Source organism: Oncorhynchus nerka, linkage group LG7 (assembly GCF_034236695.1).
Source record: "Oncorhynchus nerka isolate Pitt River linkage group LG7, Oner_Uvic_2.0, whole genome shotgun sequence".
In the NCBI taxonomy this organism is placed as follows: Eukaryota; Metazoa; Chordata; class Actinopteri; order Salmoniformes; family Salmonidae; genus Oncorhynchus; species Oncorhynchus nerka.
The window spans coordinates 49,687,586-49,703,595 of NC_088402.1; the positions used below are offsets into that span (position 1 = coordinate 49,687,586).

Here is a 16,010-nt window from a genome sequence, read left to right on the forward strand (position 1 = left end):
AGTGACCCCAAACTTTTGAAAGGTTGAGTATACAGTCGGAAGTTTAAAACTCGTTTTTCAACCACTACACAAATTTCTTATTAACAATCTATAGTTTTGGCAAGTCGGTTAGGACATCTACTTTGTGAATGACACAAGTCATTTTTCCAACAATCGTTTACAGACAGATTATTTCACTTATAATTCACCGTATCACAATTCCAGTGGGTCAGAAGTTTACATACACTAAGTTGACTGTGCCTTTAAACAGCTTGGAAAATTCCAGAAAATGGCTTTAGAAGCTTCTGGTAGGCTAACTGACATAATTTGAGTCAATTGGAGGTGTACCCGTTGATGTATTTCAAGGCCTACCTTCAAACTCGGTGCCTCTGCTTGACATCCTAGGAAAATCAAAAGAAATCAGCTAAGACCTCTGAATAAAAATTGTAGACCTCCACAAGTCTGGCTCATCTTTGGGAGCAATTTCCATGCGCCTGAAGGTACCACGTTCATCTGTACAAACAATAGTACGCAAGTATAAACTCCATGGGACCACGCAGCCATCATACCACTCAGGAAGGAGATGAGTTCTGTTTCCTAGATATTAACGTACTTTGGTGTGAAAAGTGCAAATCAATCCCAGAACAACAGCAAAGGACCATGTGAAGATGCTGGAGGAAACCGGTACACAAGTATCTATATCCACAGTAAAACGAGTCCTATATCGACATAACCTGAAAGGTCGCTCAGCATGGAAGAAGCCACTGCTCCAAAACCACCATAAAAAAGCCAGACTACAGTTTGCAACTGCACATGGGGACAAAGATTGTACTTTTTGGAGAAATGTCCTCTTGTCTGATGAAACAAAAATAGAACTGTTTGGCCATAATGACCATCGTTAGGTTTGGAGGAAAAAGGGGGAGGCTTGCCAAGCTGAAGAACACCATCCCAACCATGAAGCACGGAGGTGGCAGCAGCATGTTGTGGGGGTGCTTTGCTGAAGGAGGGGCTGGTGCACTTCACAAATAGATGGCATCACGAGAAAGAAAAATTGTGGATATATTGAAGCAACATCTCAAGACATCAGTCAGGAAGTTAAAGCTTGGTCGCAAATGGGTCTTCCAAATGGACAATGACCCCGAGCATACTTCCAAAGTTGTGGCAAAATGGCTTAAGGACAACAAAGTCAAGGTATTGGAGTGGCCATCACAAAGCTCCGACCTCAATCCTATAGAAAATGTGTGGGCAGAGCTGAAAAAGCGTGTGGGAGCAAGGAGGCCGACAGACCTGACTTAGTTACACCAGCTCTGTGAGGAGGAATGGGCCAAAATTCACCCAACTTATTGTGGTAAGCCTGTGGAAGGCTCTCCGAAGTGTTTGACCCATCTTAAACAATTTAAAGGCAATGCTTCCAAATACTAATTGAGTGTATGTAAACTTCTGGCCCACTGGGAATGTGATGAAATAAATAAAAGCTGAACTAAATTATTCTCTCTTATTATTCTGACATTTCACATTCTTAAAATAAAGTGGTGATCCTAACTCACCTAAAACATGGAAGTTTTTACTTGGATTAAATGTCAGGGATTGTGAAAAACTGAGTTGAAATGTATTTGGCTAAGGTGTATGTAAACTTCCGACTTTAGCTGTATTCCTTTTGTCCAGGTGGGTGAGGGCAGTGTGGAGTGCAACAGAAATTGCATCATCTGTGGTTCTGTTGGGGCGGTATGCAAATTGGAGTGGGTCTCAGGTTTCTGGGATAATGGTGTTGGTATGAGCCAGAATGATAAGCATTTCAGGACTATAGATGTGAGTGCTACAGGCTTGAAACAAGTTGATATTACAGACCGGGTCAGGCATAGGAGAATACATGTGCCAGCTGTTCAGTGCATGCTCTCAATCCACGTCATAGTATTCCGTCTGGCCTTGCGAATGTTAACCTGTTTAAAGGTTTTACTCACGTCGACTACGGAGAGCGAGGTTGTAGTTGGGCTCTCAGGCGCCTGAGCAATGGAGAAAATGGAGCAGCTGCATCCCCACATTTTTACCAGAAAAGTGTCATGATCCATTGGAAAATTTGTCATTTTCAATGATTAGTAATGTTTTTAGCTAGTCTGTACTAAGATGGATATGTCAACTTTATTTATTATATAATTAACAGATTGCATTTTGCAGCCCCTCAAGATGAATGGTTTGTCCCACTTGAAAGTTTTTTTGCCTCCCTCCTGCATGCCACTTTTTTGGTTCAGTTAGAAAGCACTAGTTGCTCCACTGGTGTTTTAAAATCCAAAGGCACCTGCAGGCATTTAACACCACTGTGCATTGTTGCCATATATTTTCCCAACATCAATCGGTTAATCCTTAAGTCTATTGACGCCCCCTTGCATCAATCTAATTAACATAATATTCAAATCCCCATGAAAATCCTTCAGTTTTTAAGCTTGAGATGTTTTTTGTTGTTGTTTTTGTTTTTTGCATGGGCTGCATCTCAATCCACCACATACCCCTATGTCAGCCTGTCGCGTCTGCAGTGGAAAGTGGCAGAGTTACAGCGCTGTTTGTCAGACCAGGAAACAGCCCGCAAATCGGGTTGTAGAGCAAAACGGAGTCTCCCCTTTCCAGAGTGGGGTTAAATTAGTTTGTAGCCCAAACAGTTCAGATGCTACAGACAGAAGTTGGCAGATGAGTCCCGAGGGGCTTGTGGGGGTCGTAGAGCAAAACGGAGAACACCATCGTGCTCCTGATAGTCTCGTCTCTCAATAGTGGCCATATTAGTCAGTAGGCCAAACCATTCAGATACTACAGATGTTTTCTTGAGAAAACAGATTTCAGGATGTCTCCTCCTCTTACAAACAGCGCTGTAGCTCTGTCACTTTCCACCGCCGATGTAATGGATTGAGATGCGGGCCCATGCAAAAACACAAAAATATACATTATCTCTAGTTTAAACTGACAGATTTTGATGGGATATTTTTATTATGTTAATTAGATTATGGACTCTTAAGGATTAATTATTGGGGGTGGGACTTTCAGGGGAGGGAGTAGATTAGTAATCTAGTCATTAAACACATTTTCAATGTAATTTGTTGTGGCAAATCCTATGTCAATCAAATTTCAATGTAATGTATTTATAATGTATTTATAACCAGGCTCAGAGTGGTGGCCAGTCTTCTGGCTGTGCTGGGCGGAGATTATACACATGGCCATTAAGGCCACATTTTTCTTCAAGATGTTCAAATAGTTGTTATGTTCATAAATATGGATTCCCCTGTGAAGAAACAGTGTAAAATTGCAGGAAATTATTTTTATGCAATTCCAAAAAATATTAACAAAATATTTTATCAACAAAAAAATACACCACCACTTTCAGACAAAGCCAGGTGCTCATGCTCTTGCAAGAATAAAAGGTAATTAGCTCTTGTTCAAACCCTTCTTACAAAAGGGATATTTTGGCAATGACGCACGAGAGCCAGCTGAACGAGGAGCCAGATCAACTCATGGATACCGTGAAGTCTCTCTGCATCCAGTATGAAGGAAGTTAGATGTAGTTTCGCAAGCCAATGCAAACTAGAGTTGATGCAATGACTGGAGGTGCGCTAACGCAAATTAGCGACTGCACTAACGCTAGTTAGCGACTGAACTAACGCTAGTTAGCGACTGCACTAACGCTAGTTAGCAACTTTCTTCAAACTGCACGCAGACATATAAATAATATCAATGAGTTCATCTCATATATTGTAGATAAAGGGCTTTCGCAAAAATCCTGAAGTATCCCTTTAATAATAGCTTTCTGAACAAGACCTAAATGCCTTATATGCTTGCTTATAAGAGTATTTATGATGTAGATAAGAGGAAATGCTTTTTGTGTGTTCTATGATGGTTAATGTTATGATTTGTTGCTTCCCACCTCTCGCTGGCTCTTCTTTCTCGCTCTCCTCATCTCTCTCTCTCTCTCTCTCTCTCTCTCTCTCTCTCTCTCTCTCTCTCTCAACAGGCACCTTGGCCTGGACCTTGTTCCTAGAAAGGAGTTTGAAATGGTGGATCCGGATCATATCAGTGCATCTGAACTCTACAAAATGGTATGGTCAACATAGGGAGGTATTAATGTTGCATTCTATACATGGCCATTCTATATGGGTGTTATGTGTGAATGCAAATCTATACACATCATTTCCCCTACCAAACCCCTGGGAAATAAGAGAACAGTGACCCTCAAGATGTGCATTATTATAATGTATTTATGAATTGAATATTATTTTACAGGCACAGGGTACTTCCATATATTTGACTAAAACTGTTCTTCCTTTGTGTGGTAATATTTTAATGTAAGTGTGTGGGTCGTGAATTACTGTATTTTTTTGTATTTACTGACAAGTGTGTTTTATGCAAATGTATGTTGGAATCTGTGTGTGCTGTATGATTTGTGTTTCTCTGCCTTGTACACTTGTGAATGTATGTGTCTTGTAATGCATTTTCTTAGTAAGGGTGTTTGAGCGCGTGTGCGTGCGGCACAACTCTGCTTTTGTGGCTCAAAACAGTTCATCCCCCCTGCTCTTTAAGCCCACGTTTCTGCCATATTGAGAGTGTCCCTCTACAAGCGCACACGTGACCAAAACTTGAATGTTCACTAGATGCACTGTGACAACCCTGTGAGAGGATTTTAAAAAGCAATAGTTTTGGTTATTGTAATTGCAATACTACAGTCTGGGTTATGTAAACTAACCACATCTATAGTTGAGACACAATTCTATAAATAAGATATATCCCAAATGTGCTCTTGGAATTTGGAATAAGCTGTAGTAACGTATTAGGGAGTTGTAAGCTAAGTGTACACCCCCAGTAAAAGGCGATTTTAGAATTTCTCAGCCTGATCCAGAATTAGGAAAGTGTAATCACTGCTCAGACGCAGATGTCATGTTTTGGGGGAGGCCGTCTTGGAAACAGGAGACCCAGTCTTGACCAATAGTGGAGGGTCAATATGCTGGTCTAATACCGTCTCCTACTGCCCTGCAGTCGCCTTTTATTCCTGTGCCATTTTTATCGGCTTTGCAGGCAGATTGTTAGTGCATTAAGTGTTCGGTCCAGAAACAACAGTGTGGTTCATCCCTGCCAAAAGCCTCCTCACTAGGTCGATGAAAGTGAGCTTGTTTTTGGCAGGGCACACAGGCCTTGGCACCTCTTCAGGTGGGAGTAAAAGAGATCTCTTAGTTTGCGGAGCAGAGAGGTTTGTGCGTGTGTGTGTGTGTGTGTGTGTGGTGTGTGTGTGGGAGATATGTGCTTTGTCCTCTCCTCTCCCATGGGCTCATGCTTTGCCTCATGTGGACTTATTTTGGGGATACTGCTCACTGAAGCAACCTCTAGGCAAAATTGGTGGGCGCCTTTTTATCAGAATTCATGCCTCTATTGCACAGTACTATACAACAGGTGTGGGCTTTTTGTGAGGAACTAGTGTATTGATCATGAATAGAATGTTTGACTAAACTAAAATCACTCTTCTCTATGTACCCCACAGCATGCATCCAGCAGACACTGTGGCCAGCCAAGCACAAACCAGGTATGAACTCAATATAATCTGCTATGCAGTAGCTAGATAATGGGTGGAGATACACTATATGCATGAGAACTAATTTGACATTACTTTACTGACAAAACCCATGCCTCCATTTTGAATGATCACAATAACCATCAACACTATCACAAATCCATTCAATGTGAACGATCACCAAGCTGACAAAACGCATCCACGAACATGTGTACCACACAGTGACAACCTTCAAAGGGTAGATAGACGTAGCATGCGTGCAGTGCAGTCAGAGCTTTGCCCCTCAGTAAGGACCTGTCTTGTTAGTGTTCGTCGTCCGATCGTTCTCAGGGCGACAGCGTGCGTCAGCGCCATGGAGACGGTTGCCGTGTTCCGGTGCAACACCACCTCTTCATCAACCTGAAGAGTTTCACCTACAACACCATCAGCGAGGAGGCAGATGTCTTCTTCTCCCTCTACGACACCCGTGACAACAAACAGATCAGGTATATGCACGGTCAACACTAAATAAACACACACCGGACACACGAACACAACCTCTACAGGCACTTGTGCAAAAGCAAGCAGGTCAGTTACTTGAGAGGGAGCCACAGGACATCTTATTTTACTTCTATGATACATGTGACAATGAGCAGAACCGGTACTGGAGGGAGGGCTCCAGTACACATACAGCAAACATACAGGATGGACACACACAACTCATACACACACACAGGGCATGCACATGCAGAACACACACACTCAAACAACCCAAGTTGAGCAAGTGCTAGAGGGCATAGTAGACACACACCACACCCACAACATGTCACCCTTACTCAGCGCAAGGCCTTCCCCTCATGTGACCCATTTACACCCCCAGACAGCACCACATTGTGAAGTTCAAGGTTTCTTACACTCGCAAAATAGAATGATCTCAATGGGACTACTTGGTTGAATGAGTAAATGAAGAACAGTGTGCCTTGATTCATGTACTGTAACATATGTCTTCCTCCTCAGTGAGAAGTTTATGGTGAGACTGAACAAAAGTGGAGGACCAAAGAACCCAGAGAAGGTGGACCGTCTGTGTGCTCTCTTCACGGTAACTCTCAGCTCTCCACCCTTAGATGATAGCTCATAGGATTTTAGCTTAGATGAGCTATTCTTAGATATGTTTTTCAACAGCAACCACGGTAAAACAGCAACAAATGTAAGTAAATAATGTGTTGTGTACATAAACGCATGCCTCACATCCATGTGCTTTGAGTAAGCTCCAGTATTTTCTTGTTAATAGTGGATTTATGTTTTATTTTTAGGATCTGAGCAGTAAAGACCTGAAGAGAGACCTGTACATTGTAGCACATGTCATACGAACTGGTAAGCCTATGTGAGATGGAGTAACAGAATTATCACAATGTTCATTCCAGGAAACCTTGGAAAGTAGCATTCCTCATATCGAGCTAATGCGTTGTTGTTGATGTTGTCTCCAGGTCGTATGTTGTTGAATGACTCAAAGAAGGGTCCACCCCACGTGCAGTACAGGAGACCGTACGGCTGTGCTGCTCTGGCCATGAGTGACGTGTTTCACACCATCACAGACCTCCAAGAGGAGAAGGACTTTGTGCTCAAAGTTTACACGTGAGTCACTGTCTGATCCTGACTCGCATTCTACATTTCAGTCATTTAGCAGATGATCTTATCCACAGCGACTTACAATGTATTTATTTGACTGGGACAATGCACATGAACTAACATTTAAACTAAAGTTTAAAAAAAATACTAAACTGTTCTTTTGCTGATACCTCATACTATACCGTATGTAGCTGGAGTCTTTGTAAATAGGGACACCATCTAAATTAGTATGAGGTGATAGCCAGAATAACTGAACACTGTAGTGTGTCATCAGCCTTTCACAAAGATATCTCTATTAAAATGACTGAAAAATGATCTCTGGAGACAAAGCCATTAGCTGTAATTCTGCTGTTTTTACCGAGGTATGAATGTTCTACCAATGTTGTGTGAATGTTCCCTACCAAGAGCTTGACTGTTTTGATGTGTTGTGCACTTGGACCAGAATGATAATGAAGTGTCCTCTGGAAAATCAATATCTGCTCAACCAGGGCCTAAGATTGTGCTCCTGGTGTGATGTGAATCTGGCTCCCTCTGTTAGGCACCACTCAAGAGACACTCCTGTACCCCCGCCAAGCGATGAAGAGATTAGAGAGGCAGAGAGAGAGGAAGACTGAAAGAGAGAGAATGTGTGTGTATGTATGAGAGCATGATGGAGATGACACTTAGACAAATGAACAAAGTTAGAGGACAAAGCTTGATGAGGAGTAGAAGGGGAAAATAACACCAAATGAAGAATTCTGACTCAGTGACTCAACAGATAGCTATAGCACATCCCTTACTGTCTGTCCTCCTATATCCTCCTTCTTTCTTCCTCCACCTCTGTCATCCTCAGGGGTCTGTATCATGTGTTTTGGATGTGGCCTAGCCCGACACTACTGATTTCTACTGTGGCACTGATGCTCTTTTAAATACTCTTTCCCTACATACACTACAGGGCCAAATGTATGTGGACACCTGCTAGTCGAATATCTCATTCCAAAATCATGGGCATTAATATGGAATTGGACCCCCTTTGCTGCTATAACAGCCTCCAGTCTTCTGGGAAGGCTTTCTATTAGATGGAAAGCCTTCCATTCAGCTGCAAGAGCATTAGTGAGGTCGGGCACTGATGTTGAGCGATTAGACCTGGCTTGCAGTCGGCGTTCCAATTCATCCCAAAGGTGTTCGATGGGTTGTCAGGGCTCTGTGCAGGCCAGTCAAGTTCTTCCACACCAATCACTGGTCCTCGCTTTGTGCACGGGGGCATTGTCATGCTGAAACAGGAAAGGACCTTCCCCAAACTGTTGCCACAAAGTTGGAAGCACAGAATCATTTACAATGTCATTGTAGCGTCAAGATATCCCTTCACTGGAACTAAGGGGTCTAGCCTGAACCATGAAAAACAGCCCCAGACCATTATTCCTCCTTCATCAAACTTTACAGTTGGCACTATGCATTGGGGCAGGTAGTGTTCTCCTGGCATCCGCCAAACCCAGATTCGTCCGTCGGACTGCCAGATGGTGAAGCGTGATTCGTCACTCCAGAGAATGCGTTTCCACTGCTCCAGAGTCCAATGGTGGCTAGCTTTACACCACTCCAGCAAACGCTTGGCATTGCGCATGGTGATATTAGGCTTGTGTGAGGCTGCTCGGCCACGGAAACCATTTCAAGACGCTCCCGACAAACAGTCCTTGTTCTGATGTTGCTTCCAGAGGCAGTTTGAATCTCGGTAGTGTATGTTGCAACCAAGGAGAGATCATTTTTACGCAATGCGCGCTTCAGCACTAGGTGGTCCTGTTCTGTGAGCTTGTGTGGTCTATCACTTCGCGGTAGCGCCGTTATTGCTCCTAGACATTTCCACTTCACATAACAGCACTTACAGTTGACCAGGGAAGCTCTAGCAGGGCAGAAATTTGACAATATTGACTTGTTGGGAAGATGGTATCCTATGACTGTGCCATGTTGAAAGTCACTGAGCTCTTCAGTAAGGCCCATTCTACTGCCAATGTTTGTCTATGAAGATTGCATGGCCGTGTGCTCAATTGTATACACCTGTCAGCACCGGGTGTAGCTGCAATAGCCGAATCCACTAATTTTGACGGGGTGTCCACATACTTCTGTATAAATAATGTATCTTGCCTTGAAACGGCTTGATACCGTACACTAAAGAAATTGTGCATTATAAAATGAACTATTTTTATGATGATGATTATAATTAGCCCTTTGCACATGTCTCAGAAAAAGCAAGCAGCGTTGTGAGCACAGAGCTGCCTCCTAAACTGTCCGCTCCGATAAGGCTTCAGCATGTGCGTTTCCCCCCATGCCTCTCCCAGGGGCCCTTGGGCCTCCTCTCCTAGTGGAGAGGAGAGAACTTGCTGTCAGCTCAGCTTAGTGGCCTGTGAGTTTGGGGTAATATGCTGCTTGATAGCGTCCCCCCCAGCTGGTACCTTTTGTCCCGGAGGAAAACGCTTCTGGGACATGCTGTTCAGTTAGTCCCCCGGCAACCGTCCAAATCTCTCCATCTGTCCCCCTCTAATGTGGGTGTCGTTAATGCTTTTCTCCATCTTCTCTTTTTCTCCAGATGTAATAATGAGAACGACTGGTTTCAGATCCACGAGAACATCATCCGCAAGTCTAGTACCAAGTACTCAGCTCCTAGCACCAACTATGGTACATATGATGGCATCATTCAGGACTGTACATCTGTGGGGTCAGTTCCATTTCAATTCAGGAAGTAAAAATTGGAAATGAGTCATCTTCATCGAAGATAAATGGCAGTTTTCAATTCTTGAATTGAAATGACAATCTCCTAAATTGACTAAATTTAAATGGAATTCTAGGACATTGTATGTTGTTAAAGGGTGTGAATTACCAACTAAGAAAGAAGGTAAGTTGAAAAGAACGTTTTAGACGTGTTATGAGATGCATACGTTACTGGCCCTGTCTGTCCTCGAAGATTGAGTATTGATCACCATGACCGTGACAATCAGCATTGAGGTTAAGCTGAAGGAAAGGGCTGTTATTATTGATGTTTAACTGCATATGTCCAGGAGATAGAGTATATACTCTATTATCTGTGGTTAGGTATGTCAGTTCGTTTTAGTTGGACTGATAGAATGTCTGCACTACAAACATCTTTATGTCCCTCAGTTTTTTTTCTCCGAATCTCACTGGTATATTTCTACAGCATAATGCGAGTCACTGAATTCAGTCATCTTGTCTTGCTCCAAAACCCTTCTCCTCTGTTTTTCTATTCCTAAAACCAACCACTTTTTCTCTCTCCTATTCCTTGCTCTGACTCCCATCTCTCCATCCATGCTCCTGTCTCTACCTCCCCCGCACTCTGATTAACGTCCCTTAAATACCCCTTTTCCCTCACCCTCTTTCTCTCTTCTTTCTCTCACTTTTCCTTCTCCTCCCTCTATCATCCTCTTCCTCTTTTCCCCCCTTTTGCTTGCGTGCTCCCCCCCCCCCAGGCCTCATCATCTCTCTACAGCTGCTGCGGGGGGAGCTGGATCAGATCAGGAGGGAGAATCATGCTGTGTTCAGCAGGTCCCTGGCCATCATGCGCAAACTCGGCTTCTCTGATGTCATCATGCCAGGTGAAGGGTAGGGGGTAGGATGATAGAACCTGGCCATGTTCAGCAGGGCCCTGGCCATTACACACAAACTGGGCTTCCCTGACATCATTGTGCCAGGTCAGGGGTAGGGGATAGGGAGTAGGGCAGGGATCATTAACTAGATTCAGTCATGGTGCGATTTGTTCAGTCATGGTGCGATCTTGAGCGGATGATCAGGGGGCCGGAAAATTTTAACAAATAATTTGAAGACTACAAAATAACCGCAAAAAGCCCAAACAGATATAATATTGAACTAAAACATAATCAATTCAAAATTTGTACACGATTCAATTTGATTTTGTTACTTATCTTTGAACTCTGCATTGTTGGAAAATGACCCGTAAGCATTTTGCTCTTAGTCTACACCTGTTGTCTACAAAGCATGTGACAAATAACTTTGATTTGATCACATACAGTTGAAGTTGGAAGGTTACAAACACTTAGGTTGGAGTATTTAAAACTTGTTTTTCAACCACTCCACAAATTTCTTGTAAACAAACTATAGTTTTGGCAAGTCGGTTAGGACATTTACTTTGTGTATGACACAGGTAATTTTTCTAACTATTCTAACAGACGGATTATTTAACTTATAATTGATTGTATCACAATTCCATTGGGTCAGAAGTTTACATACACTAAATTGACTGTGCCTTTAAACAGCTTGGAAAATAACAGAAAATGTCATGGCTTTAGAAGGATAGGATAAAGTAATCCTTCTCACCCCCCCTTAAAAGATTTAGATGCACTATTGTAAAGTGGCTGTTCCACTGGATGTCTTAAGGTGAACGCACCAATTTGTAAGTCGCTCTGGATAAGAGCGTCTGCTAAATGACTTAAATGTAAATGTAATGTAAATGTAGAAGCTGATTTGCTAATTTACATCATTTGAGTCAATTGGAGGTGTACCTGTGGATTGGATTTCAAGGCCTACCTTCAAACTCAGTGCCTCTTTGCTTGACATCATGGGAAAATCAAAAGAAATCAGCCAAGACCTCAGAAAAAAATTGTAGACATCCACAAGTCTGGTTCATCTTTGGGAGCAATTTCCAAACGCCTGAAGGTGCCATGTTCATCTGTACAAACAATAGTACGCAAGTATGAACACCATGGGACCACGCAGCCGTCACACCTCTCAGGAAGGAGACGCGTTCTGTCTCCTAGAGATGAAGGTACTTTGGTGCAAAAAGTGTAAATCAATCCCAGAACAACAGCAAAGGACCTGTGAAGATGCTGAAGGAAACCGGTACACAAGTATCTATATCCACAGTAAAACGAGTCCTACATCGACGGAACCTGAAAGGCCGCTCAGCAAGGAAGAAGCCACTGCTCCAAAACCGCCATAAAATAGCCAGACTACGGTTTGCAAATGCACATGGGGACAAAGATCGTACTTTTTGGAGAAATGTCTTCTTGTCTGATGAAACAAAAATAGAACTGTTTGGCCATAATGACCATCGTTATGTTTGGAGGAAAAAGGGGGAGGCTTGCAAGCTGAAAAACACCATCCCAACCGTGAAGCATGGGGGTGGCAGCATCATGTTGTGGGGGTGCTTTGCTGCAGGAGGGACTGGTGCACTTCACAAAATAGATGGCATCATGAGGGAGTAAAATTATGTGGATATATTGAAGCAATATCTCAAGACATCAGTCAGGAAGTTAAAGCTTCCAAATGGACAATGACCCGAGCATACTTCCAAAGGTTTGGCAAAATGGCTTAAGGACAACAAAGTCAAGGTATTGGAGTGGCCATCACAAAGTGCCGACCTCAATCCTATAGCAAATTTGTGGGCAGAACTGAAAAAGTTTGCAAGCAAGGAGGCCTACAAACCTGACTCAGTTTCACCAGCTCTGTCAGGAGGAATGGGCCAAAATTCACCCAACTTATTGTGGGAAGCTTGTGGAAGGCTACCCGAAACGTTTGATCCAGGTTAAACAATTTAAAGGCAATGCTTCCAAAAACGAATTGAGTGTATGTAAACTTCTGACCCACTGGGAATGTGATGAAAGAAATAAAAGCTGAAATAAATAATTCTCTCTACTCTCCACTATGACATTTCACATTCTTAAAATAAAGTGGTGATACCAACTGACCTATGACAGGGAATGACAAAGATATGACAAAGATTTCCAAAATTAAAATGACTTGGAGCTGATTTGCTGTGTGTTTTTACAGTCTTATGTCAAAAAATAATTGTCCTATAGTAAAGTGTTCTTTGGGCTCAGAAAACTGGCAGGGAAGGCAAATAAAATCACCCATGGGCCAATAGTTGGGAAACCCTGAGGTAGGGGATAGGGTGTTGGGTAGTAGGTCAAAGTCAAAATTGGCTATATCGTAAAAATGTATGAAAACAAAAATGTGCTTTTTGGTCTTAATTTACAGTTAGGGTTAGCAATGTGGTTAAGGCTATGGTTAGGTTTAAAATCTGATTTAAAAATGATAAATTGTAAATATAGGCAGGGTTTATGACTTTGTGGCTGTCGTAAGTTGTGACGACCGGAGTAGAGGGTAGGAAGTAGGGAGGGGTTCCAGAAACTATGGCTAGTGTTTCGTTCAAGGGAAGTGAGTAATTAGGTGAGCAAACCAGATGTTCAGGAGGACACCAGTTGAACAGACCCAGTTGGACACCAGACACCAAAATGCTCACAACCAGATGTTTTACTTGAAATAAACACATTTCAGTTAGGTCTGTACTGGGGAGAATGTAGGCGGCAGTTCTATACTTCTGACAACATTTTGGTCAGAGGCTAAAACCATGACCATTTGTAAACAAATAACTGAGGTCTTCAAAGAATAAAGGAGTAAAGTAAGTTGTGTGTGTGCGCGCTTTTGTGAGATGTGTGCATTTCTCTCACATGTTTATTTCAACTTGTTTCATCATTCAGCATTCCTCTTCTAGGCCTCAATTGAGATTTAATACTACAGTGTGTACACACACACACACACACACACACACACACATACAGTACCAGTCAAAAGTTTGGACACACCTACTCATTCAAGGGCTTTTCTTTATATTGACTGTTTTCTAAGTTGTAGAATAATAGTAGTGAAGAAATAGTAATAACCAAAAAAGTGTTTAACAAATCAAAATATATTTTATAACCATATTTTTTAACTGGTTGAGAGAATGCCAAGAGTGTACAAAGCTGTCATCAAGGCAAAGGGTGGCTGCTGAAGATTCTAAAATCTCAAATATATTTGGATTTGTTTAACACTTTTTTTGGTTACTGCATGATTCCACGTGTTATTTCATAGTTTTGATGTCGTCACTATTATTCTACAGTGTAGAAAATAGTTAAAATAAAGATAAAACCCTTGAATGAGTACGTGTCCAAACCTTTGACTGGTACTGTTAATAACATCTGATTTTATAAATAAATGCAATATCTTCTTTCACTGTAGTCATTTCTATATTTTCCATTAAGCACGGACCTCATAAGGGGTGCTGAGACAGTTATAAGCTAGTGTGTACATTACAGCTCAGGAGGGCAATTTTTTGTTGTTGACAAGAACAATAATGTTTGGCGTCATCACTGCATCCTTATTCATCATGTTCACACTCCTCTGTGCTACCCCAGGATCACTTGGGGCTCAGGTAAATTATAGAAGAAGACAAAAACAGAGTATAATTAAAGGTAAACGAACAATTCCGTGCTCATGAAACTTCCATTCGCAGCACATGGCACAGGTTTTGTACTAGGCTTGGAAGGCCTGTTCCTCTGAACTGTAGTGACATTGTATCTGGGAAGGCCTGAGAGAATAGTTTAAAACTGACCACTGTGTTAGTGCCTAACGTGGTTTGACTGTGCCCGTATCCTAGGTGACACTCGTAATGACCTGTACCTGACCCTGGAGCGTGGGGACTTTGAGAGGGGGGGCAAGAGTGTCCAGAAAAACATTGAGGTCACTGTCTATGTGCTTTACGCTGATGGGGACACACTCAAGGTAAGAGAGAATATTTCTGTTGGTTTGTCGTAGTTGTTTGGGATTTTTTATTTCGACAATTTGATAGACTATAACACCATTATACATCCATCCATTTATTTATCCATCCAGCTACAGATGTTGAATCTTTATTTGACCCATTTCGTCGCAGGAGGAAAATAATCCTACAGCATGAGGAATTGATCATCTGAAGAAATATGTAGAATCGCCGCCAGGGGGCAGCTGTAAGCAGTGTTTATATACAATGCACTACCGTACCAACATTGTACCTTAGGGCTCAGACACACCAATAGTGTTTGCTGGTCAAGAGTACTTAGCACCTCTGAATGTAATTTGCAAACAGAGTGCACACTGATTTTACATGTGGAACCGCAAGACAAATGGCGGTAGTCAGGCACCTACAGCAGGTGGTACTTAAAACACAGCACCCTGAACGACTGACAGACAAAAGCTATATCCAAATTCTGTGCATGTGTGCGAGCCTTAACTGCAGGTCCACTGGGCGCCAGTTAACACACTTTGGTTGTGTTTGATTGTTTTGTGCCCAATATAAATAATGTATTGTCATTTTGGAGTCACTTTTTTATAAATAAGAATAGAGTATGTTTCTAAACACTTCTTCAACATTAATGTTGATGCTATTATGATTACAGATAGTCCTGAATGAACCGTGAATAATAATGAATGAGAAAGTTACAGACGCACAAATATCATACCCCCAAGACATTTTTTTTTTTTGGGGGGGGGGGGTTATGATATTTGTGTGCCTGTAACTTTCTCATTCATTGTAAACTCAGGAAAAAAAGAAACGTCCTCTCACTGTCAACTGCGTTTATTTTCAGCAAACTTAACATGTGTAAATATTTGTATGAACATGACAAGATTCAACAACTGAGACATAAACTGAACAAGTTCCACAGACATGTGACTAACAGATATTGAATAGGAGGGGGGGGTCAAAATCAAAAGTAACAGTCAGTATCTGGTGTGGCCACCAGCTGCATTATGTACTGCAGTGCATCTCCCCTCCTCATGGACTGCACCAGATGTGTCTGTTCTTGCTGTGAGATGTTATCCCACTCTTCCACCAAGGCACCTGCAAGTTCCCGGACATTTCTGGGGGGAATAGCCCTAGCCCTCACCCTCCGATCCAACAGGTCCCAGACGTGCTCAATGGGATTGAGATCCGGGCTCTTCGCTGGCGATGGCAGAACACTGACGTTCCTGTCTTGCAGGATATCACGCACAGAACGAGCAGTAAGGCTGGTGGCATTGTCATGCTGGAGGGTGATGTCAGGATGAGCCTGCAGGAAGGGTACCACATAAGGGAGGATGA

At 42.4% G+C, this 16,010-nt stretch overlaps 1 protein-coding gene across 1 annotated transcript in view; it reads left to right on the top strand.

Annotated features, from left to right (window-relative positions):
• The window catches only part of LOC115131828 (dedicator of cytokinesis protein 3-like), a 60,608-nt gene that overhangs the window by 24,349 nt on the left and 20,249 nt on the right, over positions 1-16,010 (top strand). The window contains 9 exon segments of the mRNA XM_065021073.1: positions 3,974-4,058; positions 5,492-5,533; positions 5,828-6,006; positions 6,518-6,599; positions 6,814-6,874; positions 6,988-7,135; positions 9,690-9,778; positions 10,585-10,710; positions 14,550-14,674. Coding sequence (XP_064877145.1) covers positions 3,974-4,058; positions 5,492-5,533; positions 5,828-6,006; positions 6,518-6,599; positions 6,814-6,874; positions 6,988-7,135; positions 9,690-9,778; positions 10,585-10,710; positions 14,550-14,674 — 937 coding nt within the window.